Source organism: Ambystoma mexicanum, chromosome 4q, assembly GCF_040938575.1.
Source record: "Ambystoma mexicanum isolate Mex_15411 chromosome 4q, UKY_AmexF1_1, whole genome shotgun sequence".
In the NCBI taxonomy this organism is placed as follows: Eukaryota; Metazoa; Chordata; class Amphibia; order Caudata; family Ambystomatidae; genus Ambystoma; species Ambystoma mexicanum.
Window position 1 is genome coordinate 1,098,783,820 of NC_090928.1, and position 21,313 is coordinate 1,098,805,132.

Below are 21,313 nucleotides of genomic sequence, written 5' to 3' on the forward strand. Positions count from 1 at the left end.
CTTTTTCTTGTACATCTTGTAGTAATTGTGCAGCTGATATATTTTGAAAGTGGGTACCTGATTTCAATGTGTGTGCTACTCTGTAGCATAGAGTTGCTAGTTCACTTTCAAAGAGTAGGTGGAATATGTATTCCACATTTTGTCTAAATCTGGGATCTTCAGAATACATTCATAACATGTGGTATTCGGATGCTGTTATCTGAGTGGGTCTATCATTGTACCTTCCTCCTTTCCCAGTAGGAAAGAGTAGAGGAAAAGCATGTGCTTCTATACTTTTTTCCCATATGCTTATTGGTGATCCTTTGGTTTGTTGCATTTGGTATGTTTCTGGTGCATCATCTATGGTATCTTTAGAGTGTAATTGATGAATTTGATAATGGTCTAAAATATTGGATACTGTAGCAGGATCTAGAAGTTCAAATTGACCAGTTTCTGGTGACTCTTGAATTTTTTCAGACGTTTCCCTCAGGTTTTCTTCAATATTAATTTCTTTGTAGTACCCATTGTTGTCTTTTAGATATTGCAAAGATTGTCTAACTTTATGTAAGTCTACGGGTTGTTGCCAATTTTTTTTAAATGTAATCTTTTGTCGGTACACCATTTACTAAGACAATTAAAGATTGCTCTATTGGACGTTGCACTCCTAGAGTGTGTACATTTTCTTTCAGGTCTAATGGATGCACTGTTTGAATTATGATGCTCTCATATAAATTGAGTTATTGCAAGGGTTTGGTAGTGGGAATAATTCTAAGTTATTTGTGATAGCACAAGAAGGAGTTTGGTTGTTGTCAAGTTTTGCAGTGCAGTAACTTCAAAGTATTAAGGGGTCATTTATTTCATATTTGTTTTCTGATATAAGGTAGAGAGCTAATTCAAACCATTTGGAATCTTCATTGCCTTCTATTTTGTATGTTATGTCTACAGTTTTTGTGCTACTTTTATAAAAAGTTCTGCGGCAAAACACACATAGTTTGGTACTTCAGCGGATGTACTTTTAAATGTTATAATTTCTTTTTTGTATGTGTGTAGTAGAAGGTTGCCATTTGTAGAATTGTTCCTAGTCTGTTGTAAAGCTATTGCATTTTGTAAGTGGCTTTCACTTCCCAAATATTTTCTCTCTATACGCTCTATTTCTTCGAGTAGGCCTTTAGCTGTACCATGTAGAAGATTGTTATTTAAATTGTCTAATGCTAAAGCTGGACTTTTAGCATAGTACAGTTTATGGACTAGATTTCTTATAGTTGAATGATGTGTTGATATCATTTTGATATGATGGAATGTGCTTTTGCAATTTGGTCCTGAAATGCAGGCTCATAAATGTCCTTGTAGTCCTGTGTGTTTGCGCACTGGACAGGTATCCATATTTTGTAGAAGTTTCATTTTGAATATGTCTTTGCCTTTTACATATTGATTGAGGAACTGGTGTAAAGATTTGAAAGATTTTTTGTCATTGGTACACATTGACCTGCACTGCCATTTGTATACTGGACATTTTGGTTCAGTCTGATGGAGAGGTGATACTGAGTTTTCTGGGTATAGAGTTTTTCATACCCTCGTCCACTGCTATGTATGGCAATTGTGTTTGTTTGCATTTGTTTGTATGCTTTTTCATTGAAATATGATTCTGTGCACGTGGTGTGACTCCATCACCTCCACAGATATTTAAGAAGTTATTTTTGTTCACATTCTATTTATTGAGAAGTCTTTTTTGTAATTTAGTAGTTAGTTTTGTTAGTGGTTTCATTATGTTTAACACTAAAATAAATAACTTCCTTTAGAGAAGGATTGCACTGTCTATGAGAGCTTCTAATATTAGTTTTCTACGGTAGGTTTTAAGGGTTGTGCATGATTTCTCTCCTGTTTTTATAAGATTCTGAAGGACTCTGTGGCAGAATTTTTTTTGTAAAATACTTTTTTTTGGTATGGTTACTTGCCACTACATCAAGATTTATAGGAGCAATGTTAGCAGAAGTGGTAGTTAATGTTAAAGGATATTTGTACCACGCACTATCACCACCGGAGTGGTCCCCTGGTGCTCTGGTGGCTCTGAAAGAGGGAGGGAGGGTGAGTTAGTGGGAATAAACTGGAAAAGTGCTGGCCTTGGGGTGTTTTACGATCGGTAGTCGTCGTGTGCTGTTGTGCAAGTCTCTGTGGGGTTTGTTTTGTTGTTGCAGTGTAGTGAAGTTAGGGCGTATTGCTGCGTTTTAGGCTTGTGGTTGTGTTTGGTTAGAGTTTGAGAAGTGTATGCAGAGGGAAGAAATTGTTCGAGGATTGGTTAGTTGGCATTGCTGTCTTTGCAGTTATGTCTATGTCTGATGTTTGCTATCATTCACTATTCCATCGTTGCTAATTTTCAATATTCTGTCTAGATGTGAGGCAGACTAGTGATCACGATTCCAATCAAGTGTTGCACTTACCATCATTCACAATTTCATCCAAGTGTAGCACATGCTAACATTCACCTTTCTATCTAGATGCGACGCAGGCTAAAGTTAAGAATTCCATCTAAGTGTGGTACATGCTAATATTAATAATCCCTAATCATAGCTAAATTCTTGTTAATCATTTTCAGTTTCGTTTTACATTTTGAAAGAGGAGGCAAAGTTTGTGTACTGGAAGCTTGTTTTGTTTCGCTTAATTACTCTAGTAGATGTTTTGTTTGAACTTTTTGTACAAATTCTGCTAGAGATGGATGCTTATTTTGGACACATTTATTTTCATTGGCTCTACTTCTGTGTTGCATTCTACGAATTTGCTTTTTGGTAGGCATTCTTTGGGGTCTGTTGAAAAAAAAAAGGAGGTATGGGTTGGGCTGTTCTGTAATGTATGTGTGCTGTGTGCATGAGTGTCTGAGTATGATGGTAAGGATGTATGTGGTGGTGTGTGATTGTGCATTGGGCAGCTACAACTAGTTGGGAAGGCTATTCTTGTATTTGTGTTTTACTATACTGGGGTTCAGATGACAGTAGAAAGTAAGCTAGCTGTGAGGAGAACCACTAATACTAAATTTAATGGTATAGAATTAAAACAGGTCTTTGTTCTGCAATATCAAAATTCTAGGGGCTGATATATGGAATTTGTGAGCCAAAAAACGGGGATTTGTGTGCATTCTGCCTGCAAATCCTTATTTAACAAATGGGGATTTGTGGGCAGAATGGTGCACAAATCCCCCTTTTTTGGGCAAAAAATTCCATGATTCAACCCCACAGTGTGTTTGAGTAACAGTAAGAATATTATGGTAGTATTGCACTTACATTTTTTGTTTGGAATGAGCAGGTTTCTTCTGAGTTGTTGTTTGTACTTCAGATGCTGCTGCTTTTCAGGAGAGTGGTCTTCACTGCAATTGTAAAAGAAAGAAGTTAGTAATTTTGTGTGTTATATCACTGATGTTAATTTAGACGTTGAGTTTTATGTTTTTGTAGTAGTATTATTGCTTGATAACTGAATATAGTGTGTGCATGCATTTTCATTTGACTATGTGCATCCTGTATATTTTACTTACAATATGTCAGTTCATCATGGTTTGCAAATGAGTAGAATACTAAGTGTATGAAACTCATTTGGTTTATCAAGGCTGTGTTATTGCATGTTAGGAGAAAGAAGAAATAATATAGACTTTGCAATTTTTATAAGGTACATGGCAGAAACTGTATAGAATGTATGCATGTGTGAAGGTGTGGGTAATAAAGCAGAAGGATGTGATGTACAGGCTGTGGTGTTACTTCAGCTGGGAGCTTTTCAATGAAAGTCTCTATCTGTGTGAGTGTATAGAGATGCATGGACTTATCCTAGCTGTGTGCAATTTTATAATACACTACTAAGAGTTTTTCTACAATTATGCTGTTATTTCTCCTATCTTTTAATATTATAGTTTTTTTGATAGTTGTGTGTGTAAAAAAGAATTTAGATAGCAGACAGGTTTGGAAGTGACAGTTCATTATAGCAGATAGGAAAAATAATAGTAAGTTCATTTTATAGGTTATACAGGTTAAGTGGCAGTTACTCTGTTTATATGTATTTATAAGAGTTGTACATGTATGCTGCATAAAATATGCATACCTGTAGTTTGTATTCATGCATGTGGCTTTGCATGCAGCTGCAAGTAGAAATCTTGGAGACTTGTTCAGTAGTTTTTTTAGTAGGTGCTTTCCAATGATATGAGACTTGTACTCAGAGTGATCAATAGTACATTTGAAGTGCTGAACTCTGATGATGGAGTTAGATGTGGCGGTCTTGGATGTGATTGGTGGATGGTTGTGTGACTACTTAGCTGTATCCAATGAGGGTATGGCACAAATAGTGAAGTGGAAAGGGTAGAAGAACTGTCTAAGAGTTACACGCTCCACTGACACTGCGGCTGTCTGCAGACAGGGTGTGCCACATCCGGGGTTTTCCAGCAAATCCAGCATGGAGAGAGACTGTAGAGATTAGCCAATCAGGTGTTGAGGTTGAGGATTTGTGTTGAAAGAGGCTGTGTGTAGTGAAGATGGCAGAGGTGGAGAAAGCCAGGGTGTTGGTGGTTGGAGATATGTTTGTGCATGGTTTACAGCAGTATGTTCAATGCAGACATGTGGCAAACAATGTTGATGTTAAAGGAGTAGAGGTGGTGTGGAGCACTGTGTCTGATTGCAATGTACAGGGAATTGTACAAGTTTGTGAAGATATGGGCAGGATGAACAGTCCCCATGTGGTAGTTTTGCACTGTGGTGGTTTGCATTTGGACTATTTCAGTGCCCCTACTTTGTTGGCAGATATGGAACACTTGGTTCAAGCAGTAATGTACATCTTTCCAAATGCCAAAGTAATTTTTTCTGGATTAGTACCTAGGGCAATATGGGACGATAGTTCTATTTTCTGTCCTCAGCAAAACATTGCTAGGTGTGCAATCAACTGAGGCATGTGTGCTTTCATGCTTAGGGCTGGTATGTTCTTCTGTAATAATGAGAATATTGATTCCGTAATGCTGTTTATTTGAATGAAGATGGCATTTCTTTATCTTTTACGGGACATGCCATGCTGTTTTGGAATGTTATGGTTGCTTTGGAGAAGGTTATGTGAAGATTTTAGGAGTAAAGTAAGAAAAAAAATACAAAATAACAGATGTCTGTCAATCATTTGCAAACAAAACGGCTCTTTTCAGAGCTAACCACAAAGGGGAAATGGGGCACACTTTTTAAATTTAAATTCACCACGCTCAGATTTTCGATATGTCCGCGGACATGGCGGTACTTCGCGGACACCGCCTATTACATACAGGGATTTTGGAGTAGAGAGGCATGCAAATGAGAAAGAGGAGAGCAAGGGATTGGTCAATAAAGTTTACTGGGTGTGTTGTGTAAGGAGAGAGTTTGTCAGGAAGTCTTTTTCCTGAGAGAAGAACAGATAGCTATGGCTGTGTGTTTTAGAAAACAGATTATCTGGATTTTGGGAGACTCATGGATACATTGTTGGAGGTGCATGCAGAACGCTGTGGAGTAGCTGCAGATCTTGGATTCCCTCAAATGGAAGTGCACTGGCATGGAGTGCGTGGAATGAAGTGGCTGTGCTTGGAACCTCTCTGTGCTACTTTGGAGACACAGCATCATCCAGACATAATTATAATTAATTGTGGAGGGAACAGTTTAGGACATGTGTCTGGAATTTCTTTGCAAGGTCAATGACATGTTTCCAAATTCCCAGCATTCTCCTTCATTTGGTCCACAAATGGAGAAAGCGAGGCACAATGTCAATAAGGCTGTTTGTGCCTTTCTAAGAGATGTTGGTATGTCCTCTTTTCACAATGAAAATATTATGTTTCATAGCAGATACATTTTTCGCAAAGATGGAGTCTATCTTACTTATGCTGGCAATCAGATTTTTCTGAAAAATGTACAAAATGTATTGCAACCCTTTATGGAATTACAGCCATCCATTTTGCAGTAGGTGTTGACCATTTGAAGTTTTTCAAACACAAGCAAACACCACCAAAAGGCTCTGTTCAGAGCCACCGCTTCCTCCCAGAGAAAAGTGCAATGGACATGATAGGGCAGCACCCCAAAATGTATATGTCCGCGAACAGTCCACAGACTCGAAAAAAAAAATGCACAGGGCCCTGCTCCATTTATTTGCCACTTCTATTTTTAAACTGTGAAAGGCAGCTCTGAAAAGAGCCTTTTTTTTGTTGTTTTATATTTTTTTGTTTTTTTACACACGACACACTAGGAAAGGAGAGGAAAGGAGGGTAAGGAAGGGACAACAACCATGGGGATAAGAAAGGGCAAGTGGAGAGAGGAAGATGTAGGGTGGGCCTTATTCAGGTAGCAGTTCTTCTCGTGCTCCTTGACCGCTGTCTCGAAAGCACTCCGAAGATTCTCCCCCTGCAAAGTACTGCGTCACAGTACATACACAATATCGTGACCCTCGAAAGGTAAGGGTCAACAGCATCATGGTTGGCCTGTGAGGCAGGTGGAGAGATGTGCTGTCCCACAGGAGCATGGACGTTTTTATGGAAGGGCAAACGGGGCACTTGCCCAGGGCCCCCACCTTGGAGGGGGCCCCACAAGGCTAGCTGATCTGAAGAAGTAAGATTGCATTGTTCACCAGTCTTAAATAGCACATGTCGGGATATTTTATGGGGTGCTGTTGAGGCTCTAAACTCTTTGCCTTTCTGTTTTGGCAAGTGCATTCTGCCTTGATCAATTCATCATGTATTGCTTTCTGTGTTCACTGTGGTATACATAGTTTGCGTGTTCCCTATGGCACAACTCTGTAGCATTCTTTCCTTCCTGTGGGAATTATGTTGATCATGTGCAATAGGCAATGGTGAAATGCATATTGATAAATTGAGTGCCACAATGGTTTAGAAGTTAGCTCAGTGTGTGAACACATTGCAAAGATATGTGTTCATATGCAAAATTAGAATATCACATACCAGCAAGGCTGGCTGAGCCTTTCCTATGTCTGAGGTTTAGAAACCTGCCTGCATATGTACTTGGTTTTGCAGAACAACATCAGCTATTATCAGCAATGTACTGTTCCAGATAGGGGTTGCTATAAAAACTAACACATCATCTGTATGGTGAATGTCTAGAAATTGGTTTGTCCAGATGGGGTTTTGTAAAACCTGGGCAATCGCTTCCAATGATGGGATAAACTGTTAGTCCAAGAGGTGAATAAGCATCCAAATTCAAGACTATGGATCGACAGCGTTCATTTTTTTATCCTGGATTTGCCAGCAGACGATACAGTGCAGTCTTCTATGAGGTTTGCCTTCTTGCATGCTGATGGTATCGTTATTACTTAATCTTTCTTCTTATGTAGGCCATTTGGGTGGAAGGGTTGTTAGACAGAAGAGAGCGGACCATATGTTGCAGGCCTCAGGCAAGCATATTTTAAGGTCTGCTTGTTTGATACAAAAAAACGGTTTGCTGTTTGGTAAAAGTTAGAGGTTTTTAGGGACATTTATAAATGAAAATGTCACAAGTCATTGTTTTGGATGTATTTAAAACTTTAAAATACAAAAGACAAACACAGATGAAATGTGTTAAATCACATTGATTGGAATGCTATACTTCCCTTGATGATGGAGAGAACCAACCTAGAATCATTCCCATTAAGCATAACACCGTTCCATAATATTTAGTTTAAAAATAGTCATGTTTGGTCATGTGATTTGTTTACTTTCTAAGTCCGTTTTTTAATAGAATTAGATTTTAGTTCATGGTAAGAAGTGGAAAAGAAAGTGTTCAAATGCAGAAATTGCAGAGTTCGTACAAATCCCAGCTTCACCCCCTCACCCATTAACCAATGTATGATCCTGGGCATCTAATTTAATCTTGTATTGCCTAACCTCTCAATATTGCCAGTCCCTAAATTTTTCAAAATTGTCAGCCCTTCCGAGTGATTTCCTTCTCATGGTATGATCTTCATAAAAGCCTTACTCATGGTTTCACTGTGTTAATAGTGAGCACATTTATATTGCACACCACAGGCATTTGTTCCTTTGATATCTAATGGCAACACTATTTGAAAACCATATCCACTTCTAATCTTAGTCTGTCTGTATAAAGACACCTTCCTCTTAGCTTCTAATCTGCCTCCAATATCCATGCTACGGTATGTGTAGCATTCTGCATCCTTCCAATTGGTGATCTCTATCCATGCATGAGCACTTTTACATTCTGTGAGGCAGCTAATGCGAGTTCTGTCTATTATGGATTACATGTACCTTTTCCATACGGTCCTGAATTAATACTACATCTACCTTCCTGGACGTTATTGATAAAAAGTATCCTGTATGTACTAGAACAAATAACCCCTTTGTGGACTGCTAATGTTGGTCTTCAAATGCTACTTGTTTATCATTCTGATTAGAGCAAGAATGAAGAGGGTAAGGGGACTTAAAGGGAGGAAACGTATTTATTATGCTGCAAGACAGCATATCATCCTATAGGTTATGAGCGCAACGGGTGGGCTGTGGGGGGCGTGCCCAGTATTCTTGATCGCTTAATTCCTTTGGTTTGGTGGAGGGGGCCCCAAAGATGTCCGTGCCCAGGGCCCAAAAAGTGCTTAAGATGTCCCTGCACAGGAGTGTCTCTTGTGGTGACAGGAGCGGAAACAGAGGATGTTGTAGAGGAACTCAACCTACTACGTTTAACACAAGCCCAATCTTGCGAATTGCCCCACCGTAGAACGACCTTAGGTGTCACTTCATGGATGTCATACTAAAGCTGTATGAATCAGCCCTCCCACGACTCAGTACCATTTTTCACTCGTTGCAGGTGACCTTGTTCACACGTGCTTTTGGCACGTCACCATGAATGGTAAACAACCACCACACCCAAGACTCACGGCGAGTGCTGGTAGTATGGACTTCCACTACCTCATCCTCTTCATCCTTCTCCTCTACATCCTCACACCTGTTCCCCTCTTCAGGCCCTTGGGGATGTGGTGGTGGTGGAGGGGGTGGGGATGCTGATGCTGTGGCTGAAGCAATTTGAGATGCCATCATGAATCAGGAAGAAAAGCAGCAAAATCAGGAAAAACAGGTCAATCGGTTAGGTTACTCTGCAGTGCTGGATAGACAATGCTCTGTCAGGTAGCCAGAAGCACAATGAGGATCAGCTCTGGGGTGTGGCCTTTTATAGGGGTGCCGGTGTGTGCTCCGCGGACAGCTCGAATACCCCAAAAAGGCTCAAAAAGTTCCAAAAAGTATGTAGAAAGCCAGGGACATTGTCTGGGACATGTGCAATGGTGAATTTATACTGTAAAATACTTTCGATTGTCCAAAAAAAGTACTTTTAAAATGTTCATGGACCCGGACAGTGTTCGCAAATCAGGACAAATGCTCAGCGTGGGTGCGGTCACATGATGACGTCGCGAACACGTCCACGAATGGGACGTGTGTCCGCAGGATAACAAATGTGTACGAACGGTCGTGCGCATGCACACGGGTGTTCTACGGACAGTGTTCGGGTCCACTAATAAAAGTGCAACACACGTGAGACGGACAGTTACGGAGAGGCGCGATGTTCGTAGGACTTATGGATGTGGTGTGCATGTGCGTAGATGTTCTACAGACAGTACGGACAGGTATAGTGTCCTTAGGACACCTCAATTTTTGTTAATTGCGGACATTCCAAACACTGAATGTGTTCTATGAACACTTCCATCTTGCTTGCGAACAGTACGGACAGGCATAGTGTCCTTAGGACACCTCCATTTTGGTTAATTGCGGACATTCCGGACACTGAGTGTGTTCTAAGAACAGTTCCATACTGCTTGTGGACAGTACGAACAGGTATAGTGTCCTTAGGACACCTCAATGTTGGTTAATTGCGGTCATCCCGGACACCCGCGCTGTCCGCGGACACCCCAACTGCCTTTTTTTAAAAAAAAGACACAAAGGGCTGAATTAAAACACACATTTTTTTTTTTATTCTATACAGATATAACATTTATGAAAGAGATGGGGAAGCAGAAACTGACACAAATACATGGGAATTAGGGGTTTGGAGAGGATGGATGGGAAGGGGTGAAGGGATGGAAGTCTCATCATAACGTTTTTCTTGGTGGTGAGGGTTTGGGGATAGTTGACTGGGACATTGAGAGGGGGAACAGGTAAATGTTTAAAAAGATTGACATTTTCCATAAGCATATCCATTTTTTGTTCCATGCACTGCAGAGTATTTTGTAATGTCCCTTTTGCTATATTATTTTCAATGTTTGTATAGTCTGTTAAATATATATATATATATATATATATATGTTAAGTACACATAAAGTAATGATTATTAATTTGCTTATATAGAGAAGTGTCTACCATTAGTATCACTGTCTTCAGTCATTTCCTCACATGGGAAATTTTCTTCAAGCCATTCCAAAGTACTGGACATTTCTGTGTAAAAAAATATATTACTTTTAGTGTACCTAATACAGAAAGTTTAGAAATATGTAAGAAAAATGAAGTTTACTTACTAGTTTCTGGTAAGTTGTGTTGTTACTGTTGTGTAGGTCTGCTGTTGCTTCTTGCTGCGCAGTTTCTGTGAGGTAATTATGTTGGAAGCATATCTTTTTTGTTTTGGTATATTCCATTTTAGTACATATGCTATTTAAATGGACGGTTGATGTGTTACAAATATAGGTTCCACTTCTTATTTATTATTATTACATATAATGTGTGGATGTGCTGCTTTTTGAACTTGTTCAGTGTTTATATGGCATAATAGCACAATTTAAGATACCCCCTGAGTTTTTGGGTATTGTTGAAGTTGTCCGCATCCGTCCACGGACATACGCATAGTCCGCGGACATCAAAATCACTAGCTTGGGGTTCAGTATGTTCTATGTTACATGTATATAAAGAAAGGGAATCCAAGCAAACATCTATCAAATTCACACTATGCATATGTATATTCAGTAAAATACAAGGTTATGGTTAAGTTGCGCTATTAAAAACCTATGAAATTCAGTAAAAAGCTTTGTTAAAGGGACGTTATGGTTAAGTTGCGCTACTAAAAACCTATGAAATTCAGTAAACAAACTTTGTTAAAGGGACGTTATGGCTCAAAGTAAAACCAAAAAACCCCTGAAATACACCAGTTATGGTAAGCTAAGCAACCATAACTCGCGTCACCACCGTGCATTGCTAAGACTAACACCCAGGACATCAAAGATGACATCACAAATGTCATTGATGACATCACTGATTACATCACATGTGCATTTACTTTTCATGAAAAGTCTATACAAGGGATTTTTATTATAATGTTAACAAAAAAGTGTGAAGGATCATTAGAATAAATATCATGAGCTATGTAGTGCATTAGCAATTTATTGATATAAATAGCATTCTATTATGAAGTTCTTTACAGTATAGTAAGCTACTCATGTACAAACATAAGCATTGTGCGCAGCATACATGATAGAGGTGCAATATTCATAATTTTACCATGTTGAATAGTGACATGATAAATGCTTTCTTATTAGAGTTTTGCGTAGCTAATACTACCCACTTATTACATAATTTCATTAATACATACAAAACACAAAGACAGAACAACACAAACACATATGAGTATATAAAGGGAAAGTGAAGTACACAAAAAGCAGCAGTATCACCAGAAAGTGTTTATTACCTAACTGATTATCTTTATGCACAGAACTGATTGCTCTGCTTCAAACCTACTACTTCCCTATGTATAACTATCACATGAGGTGACTGCACCCTAAAGAAAGTAATGTGAATACAAATATGAGTATATCCAGAGAAAGTACAGTAGTAAAAAAACAGCAGAACAATAAGAAAGTGTTGATAACCTTACTGATTGTCTTCATACACTGAAAGTGTGTATTTTCCTTATGTATATGTTTCATATGCTGTGAGTGGACCCTAAGTGAATTATTGTAAGAACATATTTGAAGTGTAAGTCTACAAATATAGAAAACGTGTTTTGGCAGAAAGTGACTGGTTTAGAAATGGCACCTGGACTGAGAATTAGTTTGATGCTTGGCTGCAGATTGAAGCAAGGTGTGGACAGCCTGCCAAAGTTGCCAACAGTATGAAATTGTAAAAAAGGGTGGTTTCCTTCTTGTCTGCGCACATAACACAATTGAAATCACAAATATAACTCAATTTTAATTAGCCTTCAAACAGCCTGACATGTGTTTCTTAGCTACAGAGCTCAACATCAGAGGCTGAAAAGTGTTACACAATTATTGTAAAGGTAAAATTATAAGTTCATTACAATTATACATAATGGTGGGGGGAATAAAACCCAATTAATAACATGTTATCACATTTACAGGACAATTTCCAAATCATTGCACCATTTAAAGGATATTGTGTAGGGCAGCCACAATTGACAATTCGGAAAGTAATATGGGTGCAATGGTGGATGGAGAAATAAACAAATAAATAAAAAGAAAAGGATAAACAAATACCAAATTAGTTTAAATGCAACGCTATGGTGACATAATATTGTCTCTCAAGTCACAGTTTCAATTAAGCAGTAATTGTAGACTTATTTAATTACCTTGAATTCCTTAGGGATGTGCAAAGGCACTGAAAGAGATTATTATACAAGGAGAAAGTATTAACAAAACATAAACCAGTTACACACGAGTGTATTTGGTGTTGAAAAAAAGTTGTATAATTTTCTTACCAATATTGTTGTTCGATTGGATTCAATTAATTTGTAACTGTGGGCTCCACTGTTAGTAGGAAAAAGCAACTTTTACAATTTGGCTAATTGGTATTAATATGTTGGCCTTCAATTGCAGAAAAGATGATAAGTACATACAAAATAAATGTGACATACCTATATAAACACAAGTGCGTGATGAGGGCTTAATGTCTGTGATTTATGTCCACAAGGTAATACATCCAAAGGGATGGGGGAAGAAGAAGAACAGACAAAAACCACCAATTAGATAAACTTATTTAGACAGAGCTCACTGCAGCGAAACGGTCACGTGCGCTGCCCACAAGACTAATTTAGGTGAGCAGGGCTAGCGCGAAAGACCTATACCCACCGGCATCTCCGCCCGTATGTGGATGCTGGAACCTCGCGTATGGGAGAGAGCATACTATTTACTGCAGCGTGCACCACGGAAAAAAGTTACTAGCGCGAGCAACGTGCATACCGCGAGGGCCACCATGTTGGATGTGGGGGCAGAAGCCACTTGTTCTTATGCAGCAAAAGGGAAAGCAGCATTTTTTAGAGATGACATTTTATTGATTGAAGCTGATATTAATGTCAGGTTGAACAGTCCTGATAAAGGTTATTCAATTACACTAATAGGGAACCAAATATGAGAAAAGGGAACTTGTTACAGATATGAATAACAAGGAATTGATATTGATGCACAAAGTCTATAAGAGCAAAAAACTACAGATTGGACCGCATGTTGGTCTAACCCATGGTGAATATTAAATTATGCCGTGGGAGAGTCAAGAAAGGATAATTATAAAAACCAGGGCGGACAGTGCGGCAGTTCTCCTGTTAATAGAGACAACTAATAATAATTGGTCAATGCGAAAATGAAAACGGTACGTACCAAAAAGTAAATAGTGTTAGTCCTTCTCAATTTTCCTATCCCTATAAATAATATAACTAAAAGCAATTGTGTCTTAAGAGATTATTTTTGAAAACAGTAACTGAGAGAGACAACAATGTACACCAATCCTGAGTAGATTGTACACTTTTTGTATGAGCAATTTGTGGATAAACACAACAAAATTAATGCATATATTGTGTGTTAGCTCAGAGAAACACAGATAATTCATGGTCAGTGTTAAGTCAGTGGATAATGGTGTGATATTGGCAGATGAGGCGGGCTTCCAATTGTCTCAATTTGAGGGCAGGGTTGCCTCCACGTTGTGGTAAAGAAACATTTGCCATGCCCGCAAATCTGATACTTGTCTTGTTATCTAATTGATGTACTTTTTGCCAATGTGTCACAAAAGGATATTTGGAGTCCTGATTGGAGATAGTAGATAGGTGTTCACGTATTCTGATCTTGAGAGGGTTGATAGTACTGCCAATATAACGTTGGCCACACGTGCACATGATACAGTACACACACAATGTTGTATTGCAATTAATACAAGAATTGACTTTATTAACTTTGTGTGTTCCAAATTTGTCAAAATCAATTTTAGAAGTTTCTAATGCATAAGCACACACAGAGCAGCTTCCGCACTCGTGGAAACCATGATTGGTTGCCTGGCTAAGCCAAGTTCTCGGTGATTGAAGGTTGGCCATGAATGAAGGAGGCAAGATGTTTTTAAGATTGCTTGCTTTACTGTAAATCAAGCTTGGCACAGGGTCCAGCCAAGGTGTAATGTCATGATCTAACTGAAACAAATGCCAGTGTCTTCTAACAATTCTGTATAAGTTTGAACTATCTGCATTAAACCTTGTGATAAATTTAAACTTGTTGCTATATGGTGCATGCACTCTGATTTTTGGAGTGAGCAGGTCCACTCTCTTCATACACCTGACTGATTGTTCCGCTTTATTGAGAATACCAATATCATAACCTCGTGTTCGGCATTGCCTGCGTATGAGTTGAAATTCCTCTGTGAAATCTTGGTCATCAGAAAAATTTCTTCTGGCTCTGATAAATTCCCCATTTGGTATATTAAGGATAACTGCTTTTTTGTGGCAGCTAGAGGCATGAAGGACAGAATTTCAAGACAACTGCAGTCAATTCAGTCATTCATGCCTCTAGCTGCCACAAAAAGAGGTTATGATATTGGTATTCTCAATAAAGCAGAACAATCAGTCAGGAGTATATATATATATATATATATATATATATATATATATATATATATATATTCAACACAGTTTGAGAAATGTGCACAATTAAACAGCAAATGGGATACAGTTTTGCTTGCATTTACATTTTTGAACGGATTCTACAAATGTATAAGACATGTTTCATTTGTCCTGAGTAATATTGAATTCTAAATCAGTTTTTATTTTACATCTAATCACGCAACATGGTAAATTAATGAACCATTGATTCCTGGAATTCCCTTGTGTATATGCACTTCTGTCAATGTGGTGTACATTTGTGTGATAATGTTTCATACAGTTATGAAAATAATACTGTTTAATCAATGCAAGAAATTCTATAGAGAACCATCTCAAAATAGCAGTGCACTCTTCGACTTGCTTGTAAACACTATAGTTTAAGAATGATCTGGTCATCTTTTTTTTAAATGCAAGTGTCATTTCAATGTACATTGCCTATGGGGTAAATGCCTTAGTTGTGTTTTTACGGATATTGAAACCAGTGGATTTGAATCCTCTATGACAGGTTTCTTAGTTCTCCTCGATTTAGCCCAGCATTTGCCTTTCCACCAGGTCCTGTTTTCTGCCTTAATTGATGTCAAAGGTGATCTGCTAAGCACACAAAGATGTTTTAAGGTTGACTATAAAACCGTGCAGGCTTTTACCAGCAGATGCTGATCTCCATACACACACTGCAATTCTCAAGTTGTTATTATTTTTTTAAGAATGCCCTTGAAAGATGATCCCACGGGTGGGGATAAATTCATCTGTGTTGATAGCCCAGTCATCTGGAAGTGAGCACAATACTGAACTATTAAACAAATACAAAAGAACCAAAGCTTTTCAACTTATTATGTAAAATCCACCGAGTTTTTATAAACTGTGCAAACAAAGCTGACAATAGTTGGGAAAAGAAATAAAATTTTACATTAGAAAGACTTGTCAACAACCTATGACTAGACTTTTATAATTTTTATAATTTTTAAATCAATGTCGCTGTATCACCGGATGCCTCCTCTTGATAGTTTTATCATATTTTTTACCCATTTGGATCTCTTTACACTTTTAGAGATGCAGTTCAATTTCAAACTGGTGCTTTCAGAATGTCCGCTGTTCACATTCACATTACATTCATTCAAACCCAGTCTTTGTGTGATATGTGCTCAAGGCCCAAAATGGTTCCTGGGACAGTTTTGTTTCTAGTAAAATCCACACCATGGCCCTCATTCATGGATTATTTGTGCCGAAAAAAACGGGATTTGTGCGCCATTCTTCCCGCAAATCCCTGTTTAACAAATGGGGATTTGCGGGCATAATGGCACACAAATCCTGTTTTTTTCCGGCGCAAATAATCCACGAATCAGGGCCTTAGTCTCTAAGGTGCACAGGTGACTTAACTACCTGTGTCCCATAGCTGCACCCTGTTCATAATAATTGAAACAATTTTATACAAGTGAAGCAGGGAAAAGCTCTAGTCTGGCATCTCTCACTTTGAATTCGCCTACAATCCTGATTATTCCAGTCACATGGGTACACTCAATCTCACGTCAAGGCCAGGCGCATGAGATAAAATGTTAGAGGAAGTGTATACTATGTAAAAAAACAAAAGAAAGTGTATGCTGGATGTTTCCTTGCTACCTGCAGTGAATTGCATAATTGCCTTTATAATCCTTTTGAACTGGAAGTGAATAGTTTGCTCACAAAAAAATCACGAAACAGTACTTTGCAGGAGTACTTCTCCACATCACCTTCTACATTCGGCAGGTAATGTTAGAAGAATGTGCCCTTTGGCTACAGCTTCTTTCAGAGGGAATAACATGCAGTACCCCTTACCACCAAGCACACTTTACTTTACTAATAATGTCCCATTGTTACATTTATGCCCACAAAACCTGTTTTCATGCATTGAACGGTGCTGATGAAAAGTTTTGCAAATTCATGAAGTTTGCAAAGTTTTGTCATACTCTTCATTCAGTGTGCATGGTGAAGTCCCGCAACTTCAAAAAGACACAGATAGCAGTGCTGGGTTAAACCATACATAGACAATGTATTGCCCATAAAGTGCAACCATCATATAGTTCTCGGGATACACTGCAAATAGTGATGACATCTGTCCAGACCTCCGAGTTTGGGAGATGAATCCCTCCCTATTGATGCTTGCCGAGTGATTTCTGGTGTTCACTCTTTGTAGAATCTCTTACCCTTAGGTTTCCTGTGCCTTGCATTTTGCTTCATAGCCACAGTCAAGACCTAAATCATCCATTGCCATTAGGAATTGTAAGGTGAAAGCTGGATTGAAGTTTGTACATGTTCTTGGTTCAATACTGTAACAAATGTGTCTGGAGTGTAAGCAAGAGAGGGGCATTCCATGAAGACGTGGCACACACTCAGTATCCGCCATCTCACATTTCCATCATAAATATGTTTGCTCGATTAATGCGATACTACATAGGGAAGAAAATAGTCCCTTTCATATTTAACAGTAAAGTTTACTCTCAACTTTACCTCTAGCTTTCATGAATTTCAGAGTGATTGTCTCAAGGGTGTTTATATTATTTGTAAAACAAAAATGTTTCTACTCCCACAATGTAAGTCACTTTATGCTACTTATTCTGCCTTGTTGTTCTGTTTATAAGATATATGTGTATTTCTCATGCAGTGCACCGTTTCCTTTTTTTCTGCTTTTCTACTTTTGTTCAATAAGACTGATTGATATCTCACCCCCCAGAGCAGTCTGGGTTTGTTTGCATTGGTGATGTGCTTGCTGATGATTTTTCTTAATTCTTTGCATTGTATTTATTCTCCAGTGTGCTGAATCGGACCCCTGTACACCTTATCAATGAAATTATATTAGTTGATGATTTCAGCGATGATCGTAAGTATCACTTTTCTATTAAGAAAATTGATTTTATGGAAACGCTGCAGAAGTGCATTGTTTTTCATTTTATATTTAACGTAATCGCTTGATATGTTATAAGTGTGGCCATATGCACCTGGTATCCACTGATTCATATGAAGCACACCTTTCTTAGGATCTCTGAATCTAGTCTTGCTTGGAGGAGCCCATTGCTTGGATCTTGCTGAAGCATTTAAAGATTTATCATATAGAATTGAAAACTTTTACAGAAATAAAGAATGTTATTCCCAGGAAATGCACATTCTGAAAATATACGTTATATGCAGTAGTCTTTAAAACAAGCAATGATAGTTACATCACAAGTAAAACCAAATAAAACATAAGGAGCTCATTTTGCTGAAAGAAGATTATTCTTGGGAATGAACAGCACTACTTCTTTGGTGTGAGCTCATTCTGTCAAATTATTAATTTAATGCATGACTTGGTGTTAAATATGTGTGCTTAAACCTCCAGAGAAAATGTACACCATGGGAAAGAAACTCAAGCTTTTCGGGGTGGGGTAAGATCCACCCCCATTATTCTTAAGTTATTTCCTGAGGGTCCGACCATACACGAGAATCATGGTGAGGTTCCAGACACGGAATCCAATCCAAGGCCAGGGGCTTGAGAAGGGAGCTTGAATAAACAAGCCGAGGTCCTCACCATTATAAAACAGGTCTGATGTCCATTAAAAGGACCAGCTTGCTTTTTTTGCTCATTTTGTTTGGATGTCAAGTTAAGAATGGTGATTAGGGGTCACACATGGGTGGTTTTGTGGAAGATGCAGAGAGATTTTGCCAAGTTTTGGAGAGCTTTGGAGTGTTTTACAGTGAGCACTTTTGGAGTGGGTTCTTTAGCACTCCCCCCCCCGACCTTAATCATTCAATGTTTCTCTTACTCCCTTTTAAAACATAAATACATACATAATTCAACACAAACTCTACATTGTGCTGCCCTATGTTTGCAGGGAAACCTTTGAGGTTGAACCCAAGTAGTTTTCTGGTGCTGTGCTCAGTCACCTTCCCAATTGCTTGTTTGTTTCGAGAACTTTGTCCCATTAGTTGAGCATTGCAAGAATCCTTTAGTTTGTCTTTGTCACTTACTTGTTGTTTTGCACATTGGCACAAACGGCAGATTTTGTTTTGTTTTGGATGTCGGGCCCTTGGGCTACATGTTCTTTTATGAGTACAAGAGGAAGAAGCTGAGGCGTTGTATGGCTACTCCTTTGTTCCGGAGGTTGAGGAAGTCATCCAGCAGGGGGAGGCATATCCTCTGGAAGAAGAGCAGACAGAGGTTGAGAGAAATTGTGTTGTGCTGGAAATCGTGCTTGATATTTGTAGAGGAGGAGGGGAAGACAGTAATTTGGGAAGCGAAGATGCTGGATGATCAAGTGGAGATCTAACATGAGAAAGCTGAGGCAGAGCATGAGGATGACAACAATGTGCTTACACATCTGAAGGAGGGTGTGTTAAAGGCAGAGTTTCTTGAATAGCACCTGCAGACGGTGGGCAAGTACCTTGAACTTGGACTTGATGGGGCGTGGATGTAGATCAAGAGCAGCAGGAAGAGAAAGCAACAGAGGTGCAGGTGGACATGGGGCAGTTGGGAGAGGAGGGAGGGGTGCTGCAGGAGACCGAAGGTTACCACGAAGAGGAGCCAATGAAAGTCCCCCAGCAGATGACTCAGGAGGTGGGGAGTTTGGCAACTGCTTTATTGTCTGGCAATGTCGAGGGTGCAAGACAGGCTCAGGTGTTCTCAAGATGGTGAAGTCAGGCGCCAGACAACATCCCCATCCATGACATCACTGTAAATCTTGTCATTGGTGTGGAACTACTTCTGCTTACTGAAGGGGGTGACTGTCAGTGGGGGGGGACTGGCAGTGTAATAAACAACCTCTGCGAGATGGCAATTTATGGGCGTAAACCAAGTAAGATTGCCTTGGGCACCTCCTTTATTTGCGAGCACTAAAGGCTGTGTCACAATAATATGTCCAGGAGGCATGAATCATGTGCCACAGACACAGCTAGTGCATTCCTCTCCTAGCTTCCTGCTACAGTCATGGTGGCTACAAGGGACTGTCAGATCACACTCCAGCTCACCAATGACCATGCTCTAGCAAACCAAGCCCATCCATTGGTAACATTGGCCCAGCCAACCACCTTCTTGAATGACACATTCTGCCCTGGCCCTTACCCTATCTGCTCCCATGTGTTGCCACTGCAGTATATTCTCCTTAATACTCACCCTGGACATTCTATTGGTTTGAGTGTTGCTATCCTTCCCAGGCTTAATGAAAGCAATTGGGACACAGAAATACCCTGGGTTTCCATTCCTTACACAGCGTAATGTGGCGATTGTGCTATGATGACTGAGATGGTAAATCTACCTTAAGCATCGGTATTAGCTTGTTGAGCATTACCACTTTGGCATCCTCTTCATATTTCCTCCTCCTCTAATGCTCTTCACAATCTCCTGATATTTTACTCCCTATTCTTCCTCTTGTTTTTAACCTCCTCCCTCCTCCTTACATAATGTTCCTTCTCCCCCTTCTTGTCTGCCTATTTGTTCAAAACTTTCCCTCCTTATCTATCACTAACTAACCTTCTAAGAACACTGCCCTTACTCATCAATTGTATAAGCTCTTCTGCTTTTTATATTAGTGGATATCTATTTGAAAAATGCATGCATTGTGTTAGGCCGTGTTTATTATGGGGTGGTGCAGAATACTCCTGTCACTTTCCGGGTGTATTGCCCTCAGAGGCCCCGAGTGTGTCTTGTATGATTCCTATCAATCAACCCTGTTTGCTGTGAGGTACTTGTCTCAAAAGACAAACAGCTCAAAAGAGGTAATTTCCATCTTGGGATCAGGCAGCTCCAAGATGGTAGTTACCTGACCCAAAATGAAGTAAATGTAGTTCACATGAAAATTAGGTACTTCATTCTAATAAAGCAGGGGTCTACAACCTAGCTTTGTCTTCCATCCATGCACATCCATGGATAGCAGCATGCAGACGTGCAGGCATGTCCAGAAGTTCCCTCACATAGTATATGTTCTAGTGATCCTTTCTCCCAGTTATTTCTTCTTGGTCTGTGGATTCTTTTCAGTGATTTCTCCTTTTCTATTTGTGATTCTCCCTCTATGGGTGGCATCATGCAGCAGTCTACATTGCCTGGTTCCAGTGTCTCTCCTAACCAATCACAAAGGGCTTTGTCAATTCAGGTACAGTAGAGGCCTATGAAAAACATTATTGCTGGGGGATTCCTCACATCCATCCCACAAATGATTCACCACAGCGAAAAGGAACCCTGCAACTCTGACATGGGGAAATCAGAAGCCTAGCCACTGGGATATATATTTTATCACCGCAGATAGGTTTGATACTTATTTACTGCGCTGGCATTTTCCTTGCCTTTTCACAACCAGATGCAGACTCTAGAAAAGGCGGCCATTCTGTTTTTTCATGCTAGCATAATAAAAATCAGATCATATTCTCTGAAAGAAGCAATTACCAATGCAAGAAAATGTAGTTCCACCTGTATTCATGTGTCTGACATGCATTCATGCAGTGAAAGACCAGGATCTGGAGAGAGGCAAGCCAACCCTCAGAGGTGGTAGCATTGGGGATCAGAATGAACC

At 39.3% G+C, this 21,313-nt stretch overlaps 1 protein-coding gene across 2 annotated transcripts in view; it reads left to right on the forward strand.

Moving 5' to 3' along the window:
• GALNT14 (polypeptide N-acetylgalactosaminyltransferase 14) overlaps positions 1 to 21,313 on the forward strand; it is a 1,917,720-nt gene that overhangs the window by 1,204,391 nt on the left and 692,016 nt on the right. For both annotated transcript variants that reach the window (XM_069608667.1, XM_069608668.1), the window contains exon 4: positions 17,588 to 17,655. In XM_069608667.1, coding sequence (XP_069464768.1) covers positions 17,588 to 17,655 — 68 coding nt within the window. The remainder of the gene's footprint in view (positions 1 to 17,587; positions 17,656 to 21,313) is intronic.